Below are 22051 nucleotides of genomic sequence, written 5' to 3'. Positions count from 1 at the left end.
TATGTTGTGAAGTGCGCTGGTTGGGGGAGCAGTGTATCTTGTGGATGGCGCTGGCTGGGGGTACGGTGTATGTTGTGGAGGGCGCTGGCTGGGGGTGCGGTGTATCCTGTGGAGAGTGCTGGCTGGAGGTACAGTGTATCTTGTGGAGGGCGCTGGCTGGGGGTGCAGTGTATGTTGTGGAGGGTGCTGGCTGGGGCTGCAGTGTATCTTGTGGAGGGCGCTGGCTGGGGGAGCAGTGTATGTTGTGGAGGGTGCTGGCTGGGGGTGCAGTGTATGTTGTGGAGGGTGCTGGCTGGGGGAGCAGTGTATCTTGTGGAGGGTGCTGGCTGGAGGTGCAGTGTATGTTGTGGAGGGCGCTGGCTGGGGGAGCAGTGTATGTTGTGGAGGGTGCTGGCTGGGGCTGCAGTGTATCTTGTGGAGGGCGCTGGCTGGGGGAGCAGTGTATCTTGTGGAGGGCACTGGCTGGGGGTGCAGTGTATCCTGTGGAGGGTGCTGGCTGGGGGTGCAGTGTCTGGGGGAGCAGTGTATCTTGTGGAGGGTGCTGGCTGGGGGTGCAGTGTATGTTGTGGAGGGCGCTGGCTGGGGGTGCAGTGTATCTTGTGGAGGGCGCTGGCTGGCGGTGCAGTGTATGTTGTGAAGGGCGCTGGTTGGGGGAGCAGTGTATCTTGTGGAGGGCGCTGGCTGGGGGTGCAGTGTATGTTGTGGAGGGTGCTGGCTGGGGGTGCGGTGTATCCTGTGGAGGGTGCTGGCTGGGGGTGCAGTGTATCCTGTGGAGGGCGCTGGCTGGGGGAGCAGTGTATCTTGTGGAGGGTGCTGGCTGGGGGTACAGTATATGTTGTGGAGGGCGCTGGCTGGGGGTGCAGTGTATCCTGTGGAGGGTGCTGGCTGGAGGTGCAGTGTATCCTGTGGAGGGTGCTGGCTGGAGGTGCAGTGTATCTTGTGTAGGGCGCTGGCTGGGGGTGCAGTGTATCTTGTGGAGGGCGCTGGCTTGGGCTGCAGTGTATCTTGTGGAGGGCGCTGGCTGGGGGAGCAGTGTATGTTGTGGAGGGCGCTGGCTGGGGGTGCAGTGTATCTTGTGGAGGGCGCTGGCTTGGGCTGCAGTGTATCTTGTGGAGGGCGCTGGCTGGGGGTGCAGTGTATCTTGTGGAGGGTGCTGGCTGGGGGTGCAGTGTCTGGGGGAGCAGTGTATCTTGTGGAGGATGCTGGCTGGGGGTGCAGTGTATGTTGTGGAGGGTGCTGGCTGGGGGAGCAGTGTATGTTGTGGAGGGTGCTGGCTGGGGGTATAGCGTATCCTGTGGAGGGTGCTGGCTGGGGGTGTAGTGTCTGGGGGAGCAGTGTATGTTGTGGAGGGCGCTGGCTGGGGGTGCAGTGTATCTTGTGGAGGGTGCTGGCTGGATGTGCAGTGTATGTTGTGAAGGGCGCTGGTTGGGGGAGCAGTGTATCTTGTGGAGGGCGCTGGCTGGGGGTGCAGTGTATGTTGTGGAGGGTGCTGGCTGGGGGTGCGGTGTATCCTGTGGAGGGTGCTGGCTGGGGGTGCAGTGTATCCTGTGGAGGGCGCTGGCTGGGGGAGCAGTGTATCTTGTGGAGGGTGCTGGCTGGGGGTACAGTATATGTTGTGGAGGGCGCTGGCTGGGGGTGCAGTGTATCCTGTGGAGGGTGCTGGCTGGAGGTGCAGTGTATCCTGTGGAGGGTGCTGGCTGGAGGTGCAGTGTATCTTGTGGAGGGTGCTGGCTGGAGGTGCAGTGTATCTTGTGGAGGGCGCTGGCTGGGGGTGCAGTGTATCTTGTGGAGGGTGCTGGCTGGAGGTGCAGTGTATGTTGTGGAGGGCGCTGGCTGGGGGAGCAGTGTATCTTGTGGAGGGCGCTGGCTGGGGGTACGGTGTATGTTGTGTAGGGCGCTGGCTGGGGGTGCGGTGTATCCTGTGGAGGGTGCTGGCTGGAGGTACAGTGTATCTTGTGGAGGGCGCTGGCTGGGGGTGCAGTGTATCTTGTGGAGGGCGTTGGCTGGGGGTGCAGTGTATGTTGTGGAGGGCGCTGGCTGGGGGAGCAGTGTATCTTGTGGAGGGCGCTGGCTGGGGGTGCAGTGTATGTTGTGGAGGGTGCTGGCTGGGGGAGCAGTGTATCTTGTGGAGGGCGCTGGCTGGAGGTGCAGTGTATGTTGTGGAGGGCGCTGGCTGGGGGTGCAGTGTCTGGGGGTGCAGTGTATCTTGTAGAGGGTGCTGGCTGGGGGTGCAGTGTCTGGGAGTGCAGTGTATCTTGTGGAGGGCGCTGGCTGGGGGTGCAGTGTATCTTGTGGAGGGCGCTGGCTGGGGGTGCAGTGTATCTTGTGGAGGGCACTGGCTGGAGGTGCAGTGTATGTTGTGGAGGGCGCTGGCTGGCGGTGCAGTGTATGTTGTGAAGGGCGCTGGTTGGGGGAGCAGTGTATCTTGTGGAGGGCGCTGGCTGGGGGTGCGGTGTATCCTGTGGAGGGTGCTGGCTGGAGGTACAGTGTATCTTGTGGAGGGCGCTGGCTGGGGGTGCAGTGTATGTTGTGGAGGGTGCTGGCTGGGGCTGCAGTGTATCTTGTGGAGGGCGCTGGCTGGGGGAGCAGTGTATCTTGTGGAGGGCACTGGCTGGGGGTGCAGTGTATCCTGTGGAGGGTGCTGGCTGGGGGTGCAGTGTCTGGGGGAGCAGTGTATCTTGTGGAGGGTGCTGGCTGGGGGTGCAGTGTATGTTGTGGAGGGCGCTGGCTGGGGGTGCAGTGTATCTTGTGGAGGGCGCTGGCTGGGGGTGCAGTGTATGTTGTGGAGGGTGCTGGCTGGGGGTGCAGTGTATCTTGTGGAGGGCGCTGGCTGGCGGTGCAGTGTATGTTGTGAAGGGCGCTGGTTGGGGGAGCAGTGTATCTTGTGGAGGGCGCTGGCTGGGGGTGCAGTGTATGTTGTGGAGGGTGCTGGCTGGGGGTGCGGTGTATCCTGTGGAGGGTGCTGGCTGGAGGTGCAGTGTATGTTGTGGAGGGTGCTGGCTGGGGCTGCAGTGTATCTTGTGGAGGGCGCTGGCTGGAGGAGCAGTGTATCTTGTGGAGGGCACTGGCTGGGGGTACAGTGTATGTTGTGGAGGGCGCTGGCTGGGGGTGCAGTGTATCCTGTGGAGGGTGCTGGCTGGGGGTGCAGTGTCTGGGGGAGCAGTGTATCTTGTGGAGGGTGCTGGCTGGGGGTGCAGTGTCTGGGAGTGCAGTGTATCTTGTGGAGGGCGCTGGCTGGGGGTACAGTGTATCTTGTGGAGGGCGCTGGCTGGGGGTGCAGTGTATGTTGTGGAGGGTGCTGGCTGGGGCTGCAGTGTATCTTGTGGAGGGCGCTGGCTGGGGGAGCAGTGTATCTTGTGGAAGGCACTGGCTGGGGGTACAGTGTATGTTGTGGAGGGCGCTGGCTGGGGGTGCAGTGTATCCTGTGGAGGGTGCTGGCTGGGGGAGCAGTGTATGTTGTGGAGGGTGCTGGCTGGGGGAGCAGTGTATCTTGTGGAGGGCGCTGGCTGGGGGAGCAGTGTATGTTGTGGAGGGTGCTGGCTGGGGGAGCAGTGTATCTTGTGGAGGGTGCTGGCTGGAGGTGCAGTGTATGTTGTGGAGGGCGCTGGCTGGGGGAGCAGTGTATCTTGTGGAGGGTGCTGGCTGGGGCTGCAGTGTATCTTGTGGAGGGTGCTGGCTGGGGCTACAGTGTATCCTGTGGAGGTCGCTGGCTGGGGGAGCAGTGTATCTTGTGGAGGGTGCTGGCTGGGGGTGCAGTGTATCCTGTGGAGGGCGCTGGATGGGGGTGCAGTGTATGTTGTGGAGGGTGCTGGCTGGGGCTGCAGTGTATCTTGTGGAGGGTGCTGGCTGGGGCTGCAGTGTATCTTGTGGAGGGTGCTGGCTGGGGCTGCAGTGTATCCTGTGGAGGGCGCTGGCTGGGGGAGCAGTGTATCTTGTGGAGGGCGCTGGCTGGGGGAGCAGTGTATGTTGTGGAGGGTGCTGGCTGGGGGTGCAGTGTCTGGGGGAGCAGTGTATGTTGTGGAGGGTGCTGGCTGGGGGAGCAGTGTATCTTGTGGAGGGTGCTGGCTGGGGGAGCAGTGTATGTTGTGGAGGGCGCTGGCTGGGGGAGCAGTGTATGTTGTGGAGGGTGCTGGCTGGGTGTATAGCGTATCCTGTGGAGGGTGCTGGCTGGGGGTGTAGTGTCTGGGGGAGCAGTGTATGTTGTGGAGGGTGCTGGCTGGGGGAGCAGTGTATCTTGTGGAGGGTGCTGGCTGGATGTGCAGTGTATCTTGTGGAGGGTGCTGGCTGGAGGTGCAGTGTATCTTGTGGAGGGCGCTGGCTGGGGGTGCAGTGTATCTTGTGGAGGGTGCTGGCTGGAGGTGCAGTGTATGTTGTGGAGGGCGCTGGCTGGGGGAGCAGTGTATCTTGTGGAGGGCGCTGGCTGGGGGTACGGTGTATGTTGTGTAGGGCGCTGGCTGGGGGTGCGGTGTATCCTGTGGAGGGTGCTGGCTGGAGGTACAGTGTATCTTGTGGAGGGCGCTGGCTGGGGGTGCAGTGTATCTTGTGGAGGGCGTTGGCTGGGGGTGCAGTGTATGTTGTGGAGGGCGCTGGCTGGGGGAGCAGTGTATCTTGTGGAGGGCGCTGGCTGGGGGTGCAGTGTATGTTGTGGAGGGTGCTGGCTGGGGGAGCAGTGTATCTTGTGGAGGGTGCTGGCTGGAGGTGCAGTGTATCTTGTGTAGGGCGCTGGCTGGAGGTGCAGTGTATGTTGTGGAGGGCGCTGGCTGGGGGTGCAGTGTCTGGGGGTGCAGTGTATCTTGTGGAGGGTGCTGGCTGGGGGTGCAGTGTATCTTGTGGAGGGCGCTGGCTGGGGGTGCAGTGTATCTTGTGGAGGGCACTGGCTGGGGGTGCAGTGTATCTTGTGGAGGGCACTGGCTGGAGGTGCAGTGTATGTTGTGGAGGGCGCTGGCTGGGGGTGCAGTGTATCTTGTGGAGGGCGCTGGCTGGCGGTGCAGTGTATGTTGTGAAGGGCGCTGGTTGGGGGAGCAGTGTATCTTGAGGAGGGCGCTGGCTGGGGGTGCGGTGTATCCTGTGGAGGGTGCTGGCTGGAGGTACAGTGTATCTTGTGGAGGGCGCTGGCTAGGGGTGCAGTGTATGTTGTGGAGGGTGCTGGCTGGGGCTGCAGTGTATCTTGTGGAGGGCGCTGGCTGGGGGAGCAGTGTATCTTGTGGAGGGCACTGGCTGGGGGTGCAGTGTATCCTGTGGAGGGTGCTGGCTGGGGGTGCAGTGTCTGGGGGAGCAGTGTATCTTGTGGAGGGTGCTGGCTGGGGGTGCAGTGTATGTTGTGGAGGGCGCTGGCTGGGGGTGCAGTGTATCTTGTGGAGGGCGCTGGCTGGCGGTGCAGTGTATGTTGTGAAGGGCGCTGGTTGGGGGAGCAGTGTATCTTGTGGAGGGCGCTGGCTGGGGGTGCAGTGTATGTTGTGGAGGGTGCTGGCTGGGGGTGCGGTGTATCCTGTGGAGGGTGCTGGCTGGGGGTGCAGTGTATCCTGTGGAGGGCGCTGGCTGGGGGAGCAGTGTATCTTGTGGAGGGTGCTGGCTGGGGGTACAGTATATGTTGTGGAGGGCGCTGGCTGGGGGTGCAGTGTATCCTGTGGAGGGTGCTGGCTGGAGGTGCAGTGTATCCTGTGGAGGGTGCTGGCTGGAGGTGCAGTGTATCTTGTGTAGGGCGCTGGCTTGGGCTGCAGTGTATCTTGTGGAGGGCGCTGGCTGGGGGAGCAGTGTATGTTGTGGAGGGCGCTGGCTGGGGGTGCAGTGTATCTTGTGGAGGGCGCTGGCTTGGGCTGCAGTGTATCTTGTGGAGGGCGCTGGCTGGGGGTGCAGTGTATCTTGTGGAGGGTGCTGGCTGGGGGTGCAGTGTCTGGCGGAGCAGTGTATCTTGTGGAGGATGCTGGCTGGGGGTGCAGTGTATGTTGTGGAGGGTGCTGGCTGGGGGAGCAGTGTATGTTGTGGAGGGTGCTGGCTGGGGGTATAGCGTATCCTGTGGAGGGTGCTGGCTGGGGGTGTAGTGTCTGGGGGAGCAGTGTATGTTGTGGAGGGTGCTGGCTGGGGGAGCAGTGTATCTTGTGGAGGGTGCTGGCTGGATGTGCAGTGTATCTTGTGGAGGGTGCTGGCTGGAGGTGCAGTGTATCTTGTGGAGGGCGCTGGCTGGGGGTGCAGTGTATCTTGTGGAGGGCGCTGGCTGGGGGAGCAGTGTATGTTGTGGAGGGTGCTGGCTGGGGGAGCAGTGTATGTTGTGGAGGGTGCTGGCTGGGGGTATAGCGTATCCTGTTGAGGGTGCTGGCTGGGGGTGTAGTGTCTGGGGGAGCAGTGTATGTTGTGGAGGGTGCTAGCTGGGGGAGCAGTGTATCTTGTGGAGGGTGCTGGCTGGAGGTGCAGTGTATCTTGTGGAGGGTGCTGGCTGGGGGTGCAGTGTATCTTGTGGAGGGTGCTGGCTGGAGGTGCAGTGTATGTTGTGGAGGGCGCTGGCTGGGGGAGCAGTGTATCTTGTGGAGGGCGCTGGCTGGGGGTACGGTGTATGTTGTGTAGGGCGCTGGCTGGGGGTGCGGTGTATCCTGTGGAGGGTGCTGGCTGGAGGTACAGTGTATCTTGTGGAGGGCGCTGGCTGGGGGTGCAGTGTATGTTGTGGAGGGCGCTGGCTGGGGGTGCAGTGTATCCTGTGGAGGGTGCTGGCTGGGGGTGCAGTGTCTGGGGGAGCAGTGTATCTTGTGGAGGGTGCTGGCTGGGGGTGCAGTGTCTGGGAGTGCAGTGTATCTTGTGGAGGGCGCTGGCTGGGGGTGCAGTGTATCTTGTGGAGGGCGCTGGCTGGGGGTGCAGTGTATCTTGTGAAGGGCGCTGGCTGGAGGTGCAGTGTATCTTGTGGAGGGCGCTGGCTGGGGGTGCAGTGTATGTTGTGAAGTGCGCTGGTTGGGGGAGCAGTGTATCTTGTGGATGGCGCTGGCTGGGGGTACGGTGTATGTTGTGGAGGGCGCTGGCTGGGGGTGCGGTGTATCCTGTGGAGAGTGCTGGCTGGAGGTACAGTGTATCTTGTGGAGGGCGCTGGCTGGGGGTGCAGTGTATGTTGTGGAGGGTGCTGGCTGGGGCTGCAGTGTATCTTGTGGAGGGCGCTGGCTGGGGGAGCAGTGTATGTTGTGGAGGGTGCTGGCTGGGGGTGCAGTGTATGTTGTGGAGGGTGCTGGCTGGGGGAGCAGTGTATCTTGTGGAGGGTGCTGGCTGGAGGTGCAGTGTATGTTGTGGAGGGCGCTGGCTGGGGGAGCAGTGTATGTTGTGGAGGGTGCTGGCTGGGGCTGCAGTGTATCTTGTGGAGGGCGCTGGCTGGGGGAGCAGTGTATCTTGTGGAGGGCACTGGCTGGGGGTGCAGTGTATCCTGTGGAGGGTGCTGGCTGGGGGTGCAGTGTCTGGGGGAGCAGTGTATCTTGTGGAGGGTGCTGGCTGGGGGTGCAGTGTATGTTGTGGAGGGCGCTGGCTGGGGGTGCAGTGTATCTTGTGGAGGGCGCTGGCTGGCGGTGCAGTGTATGTTGTGAAGGGCGCTGGTTGGGGGAGCAGTGTATCTTGTGGAGGGCGCTGGCTGGGGGTGCAGTGTATGTTGTGGAGGGTGCTGGCTGGGGGTGCGGTGTATCCTGTGGAGGGTGCTGGCTGGGGGTGCAGTGTATCCTGTGGAGGGCGCTGGCTGGGGGAGCAGTGTATCTTGTGGAGGGTGCTGGCTGGGGGTACAGTATATGTTGTGGAGGGCGCTGGCTGGGGGTGCAGTGTATCCTGTGGAGGGTGCTGGCTGGAGGTGCAGTGTATCCTGTGGAGGGTGCTGGCTGGAGGTGCAGTGTATCTTGTGTAGGGCGCTGGCTGGGGGTGCAGTGTATCTTGTGGAGGGCGCTGGCTTGGGCTGCAGTGTATCTTGTGGAGGGCGCTGGCTGGGGGAGCAGTGTATGTTGTGGAGGGCGCTGGCTGGGGGTGCAGTGTATCTTGTGGAGGGCGCTGGCTTGGGCTGCAGTGTATCTTGTGGAGGGCGCTGGCTGGGGGTGCAGTGTATCTTGTGGAGGGTGCTGGCTGGGGGTGCAGTGTCTGGGGGAGCAGTGTATCTTGTGGAGGATGCTGGCTGGGGGTGCAGTGTATGTTGTGGAGGGTGCTGGCTGGGGGAGCAGTGTATGTTGTGGAGGGTGCTGGCTGGGGGTATAGCGTATCCTGTGGAGGGTGCTGGCTGGGGGTGTAGTGTCTGGGGGAGCAGTGTATGTTGTGGAGGGCGCTGGCTGGGGGTGCAGTGTATCTTGTGGAGGGTGCTGGCTGGATGTGCAGTGTATGTTGTGAAGGGCGCTGGTTGGGGGAGCAGTGTATCTTGTGGAGGGCGCTGGCTGGGGGTGCAGTGTATGTTGTGGAGGGTGCTGGCTGGGGGTGCGGTGTATCCTGTGGAGGGTGCTGGCTGGGGGTGCAGTGTATCCTGTGGAGGGCGCTGGCTGGGGGAGCAGTGTATCTTGTGGAGGGTGCTGGCTGGGGGTACAGTATATGTTGTGGAGGGCGCTGGCTGGGGGTGCAGTGTATCCTGTGGAGGGTGCTGGCTGGAGGTGCAGTGTATCCTGTGGAGGGTGCTGGCTGGAGGTGCAGTGTATCTTGTGGAGGGTGCTGGCTGGAGGTGCAGTGTATCTTGTGGAGGGCGCTGGCTGGGGGTGCAGTGTATCTTGTGGAGGGTGCTGGCTGGAGGTGCAGTGTATGTTGTGGAGGGCGCTGGCTGGGGGAGCAGTGTATCTTGTGGAGGGCGCTGGCTGGGGGTACGGTGTATGTTGTGTAGGGCGCTGGCTGGGGGTGCGGTGTATCCTGTGGAGGGTGCTGGCTGGAGGTACAGTGTATCTTGTGGAGGGCGCTGGCTGGGGGTGCAGTGTATCTTGTGGAGGGCGTTGGCTGGGGGTGCAGTGTATGTTGTGGAGGGCGCTGGCTGGGGGAGCAGTGTATCTTGTGGAGGGCGCTGGCTGGGGGTGCAGTGTATGTTGTGGAGGGTGCTGGCTGGGGGAGCAGTGTATCTTGTGGAGGGCGCTGGCTGGAGGTGCAGTGTATGTTGTGGAGGGCGCTGGCTGGGGGTGCAGTGTCTGGGGGTGCAGTGTATCTTGTAGAGGGTGCTGGCTGGGGGTGCAGTGTCTGGGAGTGCAGTGTATCTTGTGGAGGGCGCTGGCTGGGGGTGCAGTGTATCTTGTGGAGGGCGCTGGCTGGGGGTGCAGTGTATCTTGTGGAGGGCACTGGCTGGAGGTGCAGTGTATGTTGTGGAGGGCGCTGGCTGGCGGTGCAGTGTATGTTGTGAAGGGCGCTGGTTGGGGGAGCAGTGTATCTTGTGGAGGGCGCTGGCTGGGGGTGCGGTGTATCCTGTGGAGGGTGCTGGCTGGAGGTACAGTGTATCTTGTGGAGGGCGCTGGCTGGGGGTGCAGTGTATGTTGTGGAGGGTGCTGGCTGGGGCTGCAGTGTATCTTGTGGAGGGCGCTGGCTGGGGGAGCAGTGTATCTTGTGGAGGGCACTGGCTGGGGGTGCAGTGTATCCTGTGGAGGGTGCTGGCTGGGGGTGCAGTGTCTGGGGGAGCAGTGTATCTTGTGGAGGGTGCTGGCTGGGGGTGCAGTGTATGTTGTGGAGGGCGCTGGCTGGGGGTGCAGTGTATCTTGTGGAGGGCGCTGGCTGGGGGTGCAGTGTATGTTGTGGAGGGTGCTGGCTGGGGGTGCAGTGTATCTTGTGGAGGGCGCTGGCTGGCGGTGCAGTGTATGTTGTGAAGGGCGCTGGTTGGGGGAGCAGTGTATCTTGTGGAGGGCGCTGGCTGGGGGTGCAGTGTATGTTGTGGAGGGTGCTGGCTGGGGGTGCGGTGTATCCTGTGGAGGGTGCTGGCTGGAGGTGCAGTGTATGTTGTGGAGGGTGCTGGCTGGGGCTGCAGTGTATCTTGTGGAGGGCGCTGGCTGGAGGAGCAGTGTATCTTGTGGAGGGCACTGGCTGGGGGTACAGTGTATGTTGTGGAGGGCGCTGGCTGGGGGTGCAGTGTATCCTGTGGAGGGTGCTGGCTGGGGGTGCAGTGTCTGGGGGAGCAGTGTATCTTGTGGAGGGTGCTGGCTGGGGGTGCAGTGTCTGGGAGTGCAGTGTATCTTGTGGAGGGCGCTGGCTGGGGGTACAGTGTATCTTGTGGAGGGCGCTGGCTGGGGGTGCAGTGTATGTTGTGGAGGGTGCTGGCTGGGGCTGCAGTGTATCTTGTGGAGGGCGCTGGCTGGGGGAGCAGTGTATCTTGTGGAAGGCACTGGCTGGGGGTACAGTGTATGTTGTGGAGGGCGCTGGCTGGGGGTGCAGTGTATCCTGTGGAGGGTGCTGGCTGGGGGAGCAGTGTATGTTGTGGAGGGTGCTGGCTGGGGGAGCAGTGTATCTTGTGGAGGGCGCTGGCTGGGGGAGCAGTGTATGTTGTGGAGGGTGCTGGCTGGGGGTGCAGTGTATGTTGTGGAGGGTGCTGGCTGGGGGAGCAGTGTATCTTGTGGAGGGTGCTGGCTGGAGGTGCAGTGTATGTTGTGGAGGGCGCTGGCTGGGGGAGCAGTGTATCTTGTGGAGGGTGCTGGCTGGGGCTGCAGTGTATCTTGTGGAGGGTGCTGGCTGGGGCTACAGTGTATCCTGTGGAGGGCGCTGGCTGGGGGAGCAGTGTATCTTGTGGAGGGTGCTGGCTGGGGGTGCAGTGTATCCTGTGGAGGGCGCTGGATGGGGGTGCAGTGTATGTTGTGGAGGGTGCTGGCTGGGGCTGCAGTGTATCTTGTGGAGGGTGCTGGCTGGGGCTGCAGTGTATCTTGTGGAGGGTGCTGGCTGGGGCTGCAGTGTATCCTGTGGAGGGCGCTGGCTGGGGGAGCAGTGTATCTTGTGGAGGGCGCTGGCTGGGGGAGCAGTGTATGTTGTGGAGGGTGCTGGCTGGGGGTGCAGTGTCTGGGGGAGCAGTGTATGTTGTGGAGGGTGCTGGCTGGGGGAGCAGTGTATCTTGTGGAGGGTGCTGGCTGGGGGTGCAGTGTATCCTGTGGAGGGCGCTGGATGGGGGAGCAGTGTATGTTGTGGAGGGCGCTGGCTGGGGGAGCAGTGTATGTTGTGGAGGGTGCTGGCTGGGGGAGCAGTGTATCTTGTGGAGGGTGCTGGCTGGCGGTGCAGTGTATGTTGTGAAGGGCGCTGGCTGGGGGAGCAGTGTATCTTGTGGAGGGCGCTGGCTGGGGGTACAGTATATGTTGTGGAGGGCGCTGGCTGGGGGTGCGGTGTATCCTGTGGAGGGTGCTGGCTGGAGGTACAGTGTATCCTGTGGAGGGTGCTGGCTGGAGGTACAGTGTATCTTGTGGAGGGCGCTGGCTGGGGGTGCAGTGTATGTTGTGGAGGGTGCTGGCTGGGGGAGCAGTGTATCTTGTGGAGGGTGCTGGCTGGGGCTGCAGTGTATCTTGTGGAGGGTGCTGGCTGGGGGTGCAGTGTCTGGGGGAGCAGTGTATCTTGTGGAGGGTGCTGGCTGGGGGTGCAGTGTATCCTGTGGAGGGCACTGGCTGGGGGTGCAGTGTATCTTGTGGAGGGTGCTGGCTGGGGGTGTAGTGTCTGGGGGAGCAGTGTATGTTGTGGAGGGCGCTGGCTGGGGGTGCAGTGTATGTTGTGGAGGGTGCTGGCTGGGGGAGCAGTGTATCTTGTGGAGGGTGCTGGCTGGGGCTGCAGTGTATCTTGTGGAGGGTGCTGGCTGGGGGTGCAGTGTATCTTGTGGAGGGCGCTGGCTGGGGGAGCAGTGTATCTTGTGGAGGGCGCTGGCTGGGGGTACAGTGTATGTTGTGGAGGGCTCTTGCTGGGGGTGCAGTGTATCCTGTGGAGGGTACTGGCTGGAGGTGCAGTGTATCTTGTGGAGGGTGCTGGCTGGGGGTGCAGTGTATGTTGTGGAGTGTGCTGGCTAGGGGTGCAGTGTATCTTGTGGAGGGCGCTGGCTGGGGGTGCAGTGTATCTTGTGGAGGGTGCTGGCTGGGGGTGCAGTGTCTGGGGGAGCAGTGTATCTTGTGGAGGGCGCTGGCTGGGGGTGCAGTGTATCTTGTGGAGGGTGCTGGCTGGGGGTGCAGTGTCTGGGGGAGCAGTGTATCTTGTGGAGGGTGCTGGCTGGGGGAGCAGTGTATGTTGTGGAGGGTGCTGGCTGGGGGTGCAGTGTATCTTGTGGAGGGCGCTGGCTGGGGGTGCAGTGTATCTTGTGGAGGGCGCTGGCTGGGGGTGCAGTGTATCTTGTGGAGGGTGCTGGCTGGGGGAGCAGTGTATCTTGTGGAGGGCGCTGGCTGGGGGTGCAGTGTATCTTGTGGAGTGTGCTGGCTGGGGGAGCAGTGTATCTTGTGGAGGCCGCTGGCTGGGGGTGCACTGTATCTTGTGGAGGGTGCTGGCTGGGAGTCCAGTGTATGTTGTACAGGGTGCTGGCTGGGGGAGCAGTGTATCTTGTGGAGGATGCTGGCTGGGGGTGCAGTGTATCTTGTGGAGGGTGCTGGCTGGGGGTGCAGTGTATCTTGTGGAGGGTGCTGGCTGGGGGAGCAGTGTATGTTGTGGAGGGAGCTGGCTGGGGGTGCAGTGTATGTTGTGGAGGGTGCTGGCTGGGGGAGCAGTGTATCTTGTGGAGGCCGCTGGCTGGGGGTGCACTGTATCTTGTGGAGGGTGCTGGCTGGGAGTCCAGTGTATGTTGTACAGGGTGCTGGCTGGGGGAGCAATGTATCTTGTGGAGGATGCTGGCTGGGGGTGCAGTGTATCTTGTGGAGGGTGCTGGCTGGGGGTGCAGTGTATGTTGTACAGGGTGCTGGCTGGGGGAGCAGTGTATCTTGTGGAGGATGCTGGCTGGGGGAGCAATGTATCTTGTGGAGGGCGCTGGCTGGGGGTGCAGTGTATGTTGTACTGGGTGCTGGCTGGGGGAGCAGTGTATCTTGTGGAGGATGCTGGCTGGGGGAGCAGTGTATCTTGTGGAGGGCGCTGGCTGGGGGAGCAGTGTATCTTGTGGAGGGCGCTGGCTGGGGGAGCAGTGTATCTTGTGGAGGGCGCTGGCTGGGGGAGCAGTGTATCTTGTGGAGGGTGCTGGCTGGGGGAGCAGTGTATGTTGTGGAGGGCGCTGGCTGGGGGTGCAGTGTATGTTGTGGAGGGTGCTGGCTGGGGGAGCAGTGTATCTTGTGGAGGGTGTTGGCTGGGGGTGCAGTGTATCTTGTGGAGGGTGCTGGCTGGGGCTGCAGTGTATCTTGTGGAGGGTGCTGGCTGGAGGTGTAGTGTATGTTGTGGAGGGTGCTGGCTGGGGGTGCAGTGTATCTTGTGGAGGGTGCTGGCTGGGGCTGCAGTGTATCTTGTGGAGGGTGCTGGCTGGGGCTGCAGTGTATCTTGTGGAGGGTGCTAGCTGGAGGTGCAGTGTATCTTGTGGAGGGTGCTGGCTGGAGGTGCAGTGTATCTTGTGGAGGGTGCTGGCTGGAGGTGCAGTGTATGTTGTGGAGGGTGTTGGCTGGAGGTGCAGTGTATCTTGTGGAGGGTGTTGGCTGGGGGTGCAGTGTATGTTGTGGAGGGTGCTGGCTGGGGGAGCAGTGTATCTTGTGGAGGGTGTTGGCTGGGGGTGCAGTGTATCTTGTGGAGGGTGCTGGCTGGGGCTGCAGTGTATCTTGTGGAGGGTGCTGGCTGGAGGTGTAGTGTATGTTGTGGAGGGTGCTGGCTGGGGGTGCAGTGTATCTTGTGGAGGGTGCTGGCTGGGGCTGCAGTGTATCTTGTGGAGGGTGCTGGCTGGGGCTGCAGTGTATCTTGTGGAGGGTGCTAGCTGGAGGTGCAGTGTATCTTGTGGAGGGTGCTGGCTGGAGGTGCAGTGTATCTTGTGGAGGGTGCTGGCTGGAGGTGCAGTGTATGTTGTGGAGGGTGTTGGCTGGAGGTGCAGTGTATCTTGTGGAGGGTGCTGGCTGGAGGTGCAGTGTATGTTGTGGAGGGTGTTGGCTGGAGGTGCAGTGTATCTTGTGGAGGGCGCTGGCTGGGGGAGCAGTGTATGTTGTGGAGGGCGCTGGCTGGGGGTGCAGTGTATGTTGTACAGGGTGCTGGCTGGGGGAGCAGTGTATCTTGTGGAGGATGCTGGCTGAGGGAGCAGTGTATGTTGTGGAGGGTGCTGGCTTGGGGTGCAGTGTATCTTGTGGAGGGTGCTGGCTTGGGGTGCAGTGTATCTTGTGGAAGGTGCTGGCTGGGGGTATAGCGTATCCTGTGGAGGGCGCTGGCTGGGGGAGCAGTGTATGTTGTGGAGGGCGCTGGCTGGGGGAGCAGTGTATGTTGTGGAGGGCGCTGGCTAGGGGTGCAGTGTATGTTGTGGAGGGTGCTGGCTGGGGGTGCAGTGTATCTTGTGGAGGGTGCTGGCTGGGGGTGCAGTGTATCTTGTGGAGGGTGCTGGATGGGGGTGCAGTGTATGTTGTGGAGGGTGCTGGCTGGGGGTGCAGTGTATCTTGTGGAGGGTGTTGGCTGGGGGAGCAGTGTATCTTGTGGAGGATGCTGGCTGGGGGAGCAGTGTATGTTGTGGAGGGCGCTTGCTGGGGGAGCAGTGTATCTTGTGGAGGGTGCTAGCTGGGGGTGCAGTGTATGTTGTACAGGGTGCTGGCAGGGGGAACAGTGTATCTTGTGGAGGGTGCTGGATGGGGGTGCAGTGTATGTTGTACAGGGTGCTGGCTGGGGGAGCAGTGTATCTTGTGGAGGATGCTGGCTGGGGGTGCAGTGTCTGGGGGAGCAGTGTATCTTGTGGAGGGTGCTGGCTGGGGGAGCAGTGTATGTTGTGGAGGGTGCTGGCTGGGGGTGCAGTGTATCTTGTGGAGGGCGCTGGCTGGGGGAGCAGTGTATGTTGTGGAGGGCGCTGGCTGGGGGAGCAGTGTATCTTGTGGAGGGTGCTAGCTGGGGGTGCAGTGTATCTTGTGGAGGGTGCTGGCTGGGGGTGCAGTGTATCTTGTGGAGGGTGCTGGCTAGGGGTGCAGTGTATCTTGTGGAGGGTGCTGGCTCGAGGTGCAGTGTATGTTGTGGAGGGCGCTGGCTGGGGGAGCAGTGTATGTTGTGGAGGGTGCTGGATGTGGGTGCAGTGTATGTTGTACAGGGTGCTGGCTGGGGGTGCAGTGTATGTTGTGGAGGGTGTTGGCTGGGGGTATAGCATATCCTGTGCAGGGTGCTGGCTGGGGGAGCAGTGTATGTTGTGGAGGGTGCTGGATGTGGGTGCAGTGTATGTTGTATAGGGTGCTGGCTGGGGGTGCAGTGTATGTTGTGGAGGGTGTTGGCTGGGGGTATAGCATATCCTGTGGAGGGCGCTGGCTGGGGGTGCAGTGTATCTTGTGGAGGGTGCTGGCTGGGGGTGCAGTGTATCTTGTGGAGGGTGCTGGCTGGGGGTGCAGTGTATCTTGTGGAGGGTGCTGGCTGGGGGTGCAGTGTATCTTGTGGAGGGTGCTGGCTGGGGGTGCAGTGTATGTTGTGGAGGGTGCTGGCTGGGTGTGTAGTGTCTGGGGGAGCAGTGTATGTTGTGGAGGGTGCTGGCTGGGGGTGCAGTGTATCTTGTGGATGGTGCTGGCTGGGGGTGCAGTGTATCTTGTGGAGGGTGCTGGCTAGGGGTGCAGTGTATCTTGTGGAGGGTGCTGGCTGGAGGTGCAGTGTATGTTGTGGAGGGCGCTGGCTGGGGGAGCAGTGTATGTTGTGGAGGGTGCTGGATGTGGGTGCAGTGTATGTTGTACAGGGTGCTGGCTGGGGGTGCAGTGTATGTTGTGGAGGGTGTTGGCTGGGGGTATAGCATATCCTGTGGAGGGTGCTGGCTGGGGGTGCAGTGTATGTTGTGGAGGGTGCTGGCTGGGGGTGCAGTGTATCTTGTGGAGGGTGCTGGCTGGAGGTGCAGTGTATGTTGTGGAGGGTGCTGGCGGGAGGTGCAGTATATGTTGTGGAGGGCGCTGGCTGGGGGAGCAGTGTATGTTGTGGAGGGTGCTGGATGTGGTTGCAGTGTATGTTGTACAGGGTGCTGGCTGGGGGTGCAGTGTATGTTGTGGAGGGTGTTGGCTGGGGGTATAGCATATCCTGTGGAGGGTGCTGGCTGGGGGTGCAGTGTATGTTGTGGAGGGTGCTGGCTGGGGGTGCAGTGTATCTTGTGGAGGGTGCTGGCTGGAGGTGCAGTGTATGTTGTGGAGGGTGCTGGCGGGAGGTGCAGTGTATGTTGTGGAGGGTGCTGGCTGGGGGAGCAGTGTATGTTGTGGAGGGCGCTGGCTGGGGGTGCAGTGTATGTTGTGGAGGGCGCTGGCTAGGGGTGCAGTGTATGTTGTGGAGGGTACTGGCTGGGGGAGCAGTGTATGTTGTGGAGGTCGCTGGCTGGGGGTGCAGTGTATGTTGTGGAGGGTGCTGGCTGGGGGTGCAGTGTATCTTGTGCAGGGTGCTGGCTAGGGGTGCAGTTTATCCTGTGGAGGGTGCTGGCTGGAGGTGCAGTCTATGTTGTGGGGGGCGCTGGCTGGGGGAGCAGTGTATCTTGTGGAGGGCGCTGGCTGGGGGTGCAGTGTATGTTGTGGAGGGTGCTGGCTGGGGGAGCAGTGTATGTTGTGGAGGGCACTGGCTGGGGGTGCAGTGTATCTTGTGGAGGGCGTTGGCTGGGGGTGCAGTGTATCTTGTGGAGGGTACTGGCTGGGAGTGCAGTGAATCTTGTGGAGGGTGCTGGCTGGGGGAGCAGTGTATGTTGTGGAGGGTGCTGGCTGGGGCTGCAGTGTATCTTGTGGAGGGCGCTGGCTGGGGGTGCAGTGTATCTTGTGGAGGGCGCTGGCTGGGGGTGCAGTGTATCTTGTGGAGGGTGCTGGCTAGGGGTGCAGTGTATCTTGTGGAGGGTGCTGGCTGGGGGAGCAGTGTATGTTGTGGAGGGTGCTGGCTGGGTGTACAGTGTATCTTGTGGAGGGTGCTGGCTGGGGGTGCAGTGTATCTTGTGGAGGGCGCTGGTTGGGGGTGCAGTGTATGTTGTGGAGGGTGCTGGCTGGGGGTGCAGTGTATCTTGTGGAGGGTGCTGGCTGGGGGAGCAGTGTATGTTGTGGAGGGTGCTGGCTGGGTGTGCAGTGTATCTTGTGGAGGGCGCTGGCTGGGGGTGCAGTGTATCTTGTGGAGGGCGCTGGCTGGGGGTGCAGTGTATCTTGTGGAGGGCGCTGGCTGGGGGTGCAGTGTATGTTGTGGAGGGCGCTGGCTGGGGGTGCAGTGTATGTTGTGGAGGGCGCTGGCTGGGGGTGCAGTGTATGTTGTGGAGGGTGCTGGCTAGGGGTGCAGTGTTTGTTGTGCAGGGTGCTGGCTAGGGGTGCAGTGTATCTTGTGGAGGGTGCTGGCTGGGGGTGCAGTGTATCTTGTGGAGGGTGCTGGCTGGGGGTGCAGTGTATCTTGTGGAGGGTGCTGGCTGGGGGTGCAGTGTATCTTGTGGAGGGCGCTGGCTGGGGGTGCAGTGTATCTTGTGGAGGGTGCTGGCTGGGGGTGCAGTGTATCTTGTGGAAGGTGCTGGCTGGGGGTGCAGTGTATCTTGTGGAGGGTGCTGGCTGGGGGTGCAGTGTATCTTGTGGAGGGTGCTGGCTGGGGGTGCAGTGTATCTTGTGGAAGGTGCTGGCTGGGGGTGCAGTGTATCTTGTGGAGGGTGCTGGCTGGGGGTGCAGTGTATCTTGTGGAAGGTGCTGGCTGGGGGTGCAGTGTATCTTGTGGAGGGTGCTGGCTGGGGGTGCAGTGTATCTTGTGGAGGGTGCTGGCTGGGGGTGCAGTGTATCTTGTGGAGGGTGCTGGCTGGGGGTGCAGTGTATCTTGTGGAGGGCGCTGGCTGGGGGTGCAGTGTATCTTGTGGAGGGCGCTGGCTGGGGGTGCAGTGTATCTTGTGGAAGGTGCTGGCTGGGGGTGCAGTGTATCTTGTGGAGGGCGCTGGCTGGGGGTGCAGTGTATCTTGTGGAAGGTGCTGGCTGGGGGTGCAGTGTATCTTGTGGAGGGTGCTGGCTGGGGGTGCAGTGTATCTTGTGGAAGGTGCTGGCTGGGGGTGCAGTGTATCTTGTGGAGGGTGCTGGCTGGGGGTGCAGTGTATCTTGTGGAAGGTGCTGGCTGGGGGTGCAGTGTATCTTGTGGAGGGTGCTGGCTGGGGGTGCAGTGTATCTTGTGGAGGGTGCTGGCTGGGGGTGCAGTGTATCTTGTGGAGGGTGCTGGCTGGGGGTGCAGTGTATCTTGTGGAGGGTGCTGGCTGGGGGTGCAGTGTATCTTGTGGAGGGTGCTGGCTGGGGGTGCAGTGTATCTTGTGGAGGGTGCTGGCTGGGGGTGCAGTGTATGTTGTGGAGGGCGCTGGCTGGAGGTGCAGTGTATCTTGTGGAGGGCGCTGGCTGGGGGAGCAGTGTATGTTGTGGAGGGCGCTGGCTGGGGGAGCAGTGTATGTTGTGGAGGGCGCTGGCTGGGGGTGCAGTGTATGTTGTGGAGGGCGCTGGCTGGGGGTGCAGTGTATCTTGTGGAGGGCGCTGGCTGGGGGAGCAGTGTATGTTGTGGAGGGCGCTGGCTGGGGGAGCAGTGTATGTTGTGGAGGGCGCTGGCTGGGGGTGCAGTGTATGTTGTGGAGGGTGCTGGCTGGGGGTGCAGTGTATGTTGTGCAGGGTGCTGGCTAGGGGTGCAGTGTATCCTGTGGAGGGTGCTGGCTGGGGGAGCAGTGTATCTTGTGGAGGGCGCTGGCTGGGGGTGCAGTGTATGTTGTGGAGGGTGCTGGCTGGGGGTGCAGTGTATCTTGTGGAGGGCGCTGGCTGGGGGTGCAGTGTATGTTGTGGAGGGTGCTGGCTGGGGGAGCAGTGTATCTTGTGGAGGGCGCTGGCTGGGGGTGCAGTGTATGTTGTGGAGGTTGCTGGCTGGGGGAGCAGTGTATCTTGTGGAGGGCGCTGGCTGGGGGAGCAGTGTATCTTGTGGAGGGCGCTGGCTGGGGGTGCAGTGTATCCTGTGGAGGGCGCTGGCTGGGGGTGCAGTGTATGTTGTGGAGGGCGCTGGCTGGGGGAGCAGTGTATGTTGTGGAGGGCGCTGGCGGGAGGTGCAGTGTATGTTGTACAGGGTGCTGGCTGGGGGTGCAGTGTATCCTGTGGAGGGTGCTGGCTGGGAGTGCAGTGTATCCTGTGGAGGGTGCTGGCTGGGGGTGCAGTGTATCCTGTGGAGGGCGCTGGCTGGGGGTGCAGTGTATCTTGTGGAGGGCGCTGGCTGGGGGTGCAGTGTATCTTGTGGAGGGCGCTGGCTGGAGGTGCAGTGTATCTTGTGGAGGGTGCTGGCTGGGGGTGCAGTGTATCTTGTGGAGGGTGCTGGCTGGGGGTGCAGTGTATCTTGTGGAAGGTGCTGGCTGGGGGTGCAGTGTATCTTGTGGAGGGTGCTGGCTGGGGGTGCAGTGTATCTTGTGGAGGGCGCTGGCTGGGGGTGCAGTGTATCTTGTGGAGGGTGCTGGCTGGGGGTGCAGTGTATCTTGTGGAGGGTGCTGGCTGGGGGTGCAGTGTATCTTGTGGAGGGTGCTGGCTGGGGGTGCAGTGTATCTTGTGGAGGGTGCTGGCTGGGGGTGCAGTGTATGTTGTGGAGGGTGCTGGCTGGGGGTGCAGTGTATGTTGTGGAGGGTGCTGGCTGGGGGTGCAGTGTATGTTGTGGAGGGCGCTGGCTGGGGGTGCAGTGTATCTTGTGGAGGGTGCTGGCTGGGGGTGCAGTGTATCTTGTGGAGGGTGCTGGCTGGGGGTGCAGTGTATCTTGTGGAGGGTGCTGGCTGGGGGTGCAGTGTATCTTGTGGAGGGTGCTGGCTGGGGGTGCAGTGTATCTTGTGGAGGGTGCTGGCTGGGGGTGCAGTGTATCTTGTGGAGGGTGCTGGCTGGGGGTGCAGTGTATCTTGTGGAGGGTGCTGGCTGGGGGTGCAGTGTATCTTGTGGAGGGTGCTGGCTGGGGGTGCAGTGTATCTTGTGGAGGGTGCTGGCTGGGGGTGCAGTGTATGTTGTGGAGGGCGCTGGCTGGAGGTGCAGTGTATCTTGTGGAGGGTGCTGGCTGGGGGTGCAGTGTATCTTGTGGAGGGTGCTGGCTGGGGGTGCAGTGTATCCTGTGGGGGCTGGCGGAGGTGGTGGTGGTGCAATACGATGTATAGTTGCGCTCCTCATTGATGCCGCTTATCTCCTCCCCAGGTCCGCCGTGCCATTCAGCACATGCTCTTCCAGAACAAGGAGTTCAGCTGGATCCGGCACACAGTCATCGCGGTGGTGCTGCTGACTCTCATTAACCTGCTGGTTATCTTTGCCCCGACCATCCTGGGAATATTTGGTGTCATCGGTGAGATGTAGATAAGGGTCAGCCGGAGACGATGGACTGTGGTGTGATACAATGGGGCGGTCAGGCGGCCTATACCCGCTGTAGCCAGCAGGGGCCGAGGTCCGCAGATCTAGTGATCGTGTATAGCGGCCATCGTTGGGATGGGTCTGTCTTGGTCTCTTCGTGCCTTTAATCTTCCTCTTGTTGCAGGCGCCACCTCCGCCCCGTGTCTGATCTTCATCTTTCCAGCCGTCTTCTACATCCGAATAATGCCCAAAGACAAGGAGCCGACCAAGTCACCGCCCAAAATCCTGGTAGGTGCCCAGATCCGGGCGAGCATCTCAATTAATCCTCCGTGTCCCGGACCGGCGCCTCCCCGTGTCCCGGACCGGCGCCTCCCCATGTCCCCGTATCCCGGACCGGCGCCTCCCCGTGTCACAGTCCGGCGCCTCCCCATGTCCCCGTGTCCCAGTCCGGCGCCTCCCCATGTCCCCGTGTCCCAGTCCGGCGCCTCCCCATGTCCCCGTGTCCCAGTCCGGCGCCTCCCCATGTCCCCGTATCTCGGACGAGCCTCTGATAACTCCTCTTGTCCTCACAGGCCGCCTGCTTCGCTGGCCTCGGTGTCCTCTTCATGATCATGAGCCTCAGTTTTATCATCATTGACTGGACGAGTGGAAGCAGCAAAAGCAGCGGAAGCCACTAACCCCCCGTAGACCACCCCGACACCCTGCACCCCTCGGCACCCCAGGACCTAACTAGGCATTGTACCCCAGAGGTGTGTGGGGGGAAAAGTAACAGAACCAACATATCCACCCAAGCCCGACCTCCTGTCAGCCAGCGCCGGGGAGGGACGAGCTCCAGGTCCTTCTCCTCCGTCCGCACCACACCCCTCACTACCTGGACCGTGACGCAGGGGCTGTGCTTCTCGAGAGGGCTTGTGATTAAGGGTTTCTGGTGGTCTTCCCGAATAAGGACCTCCGCAGGAGGGAGACTCACAAGAGGGAACTGTACTAAAGAACCTGGGAAGATGATGGACATAACGGGCTGCAGTTACATGACGTCATCACAATGGAGCCCCCGATCTGATGGAGCCCAGTGCAGGGGTCACGCTGGTCAAGGTCTCCAATGAAATGCCCCAGAGGATGTGGGGGCTTCTCATATAGAGGGGGCACAGCATGAAGGATGCCGAGAGGAAATTCATCTCAAGACGACCTGCAGAGGTGGCCGAGCTCCTGGGAGGGGGCTGCGAGGGGCACACAAAAGGCGACGTGTATGAAGTCCGGTCACGTCTGTGGTCGCTGACTTCCTAGTGGGGGCTCCTGGTGTCGCTGACAGCCTTGCGGGGGGCTCCTGGTGTCGCTGACAGCCTCGCGGGGGGCTCCTGGTGTTGCTGACAGCCTCGCGGGGTGCTCCTGGTGTCGCTGACAGCCTCGCGGGGGGGCTCCTGGTGTCGCTGACAGCCTCGCGGGGGGCTCCTGGTGTCGCTGACAGCCTCACAGGGGGCTCCTGGTGTCGCTGACTGTCTCGTGGGGGGCTCCTGGTGTCGCTGACTGTCTCGCGGGGGGCTCCTGATGTCGCTGACTGTCTCGCGGGGGGCTCCTGGTGTCGCTGACTGTCTCGCGGGGGGCTCCTGATGTCGCTGACAGCCTCGCGGGGGGCTCCTGGTGTCACCCTGGGTCAGTTCGTGCCTCAATGAAACTCGGCAGAACAATCGGAAACTATTTTATATTCTGTACAAGTTCCTGTGAGTGGAGGAAGAGCGGGGGGCCGCTGACAG

General features: G+C 61.9%; 1 protein-coding gene across 3 annotated transcripts in view; it reads left to right on the top strand.

Moving 5' to 3' along the window:
• Nucleotides 1–21641, top strand: part of SLC38A3 (solute carrier family 38 member 3) — a 119831-nt gene extending 98190 nt beyond the window's left edge. For all 3 annotated transcript variants that reach the window (XM_073645177.1, XM_073645175.1, XM_073645176.1), the window contains 3 exons: nt 20151–20295; nt 20485–20588; nt 20873–21641. In XM_073645177.1, the coding sequence (XP_073501278.1) occupies nt 20151–20295; nt 20485–20588; nt 20873–20977 (354 nt within the window). In that variant the 3' untranslated portion in view covers nt 20978–21641. The remainder of the gene's footprint in view (nt 1–20150; nt 20296–20484; nt 20589–20872) is intronic.
• Nucleotides 21642–22051: the final 410 nt, after the last annotated feature.

The sequence above is a fragment of the Phyllobates terribilis genome, unplaced genomic scaffold (assembly GCF_046119375.1).
Source record: "Phyllobates terribilis strain yellow unplaced genomic scaffold, ASM4611937v1 Scaffold_8__6_contigs__length_399053987, whole genome shotgun sequence".
Classification (NCBI taxonomy): domain Eukaryota; kingdom Metazoa; phylum Chordata; class Amphibia; order Anura; family Dendrobatidae; genus Phyllobates; species Phyllobates terribilis.
Note: the sequence above shows the minus strand (reverse complement) of the source record. Positions and strands in the feature narration are given on the sequence as shown.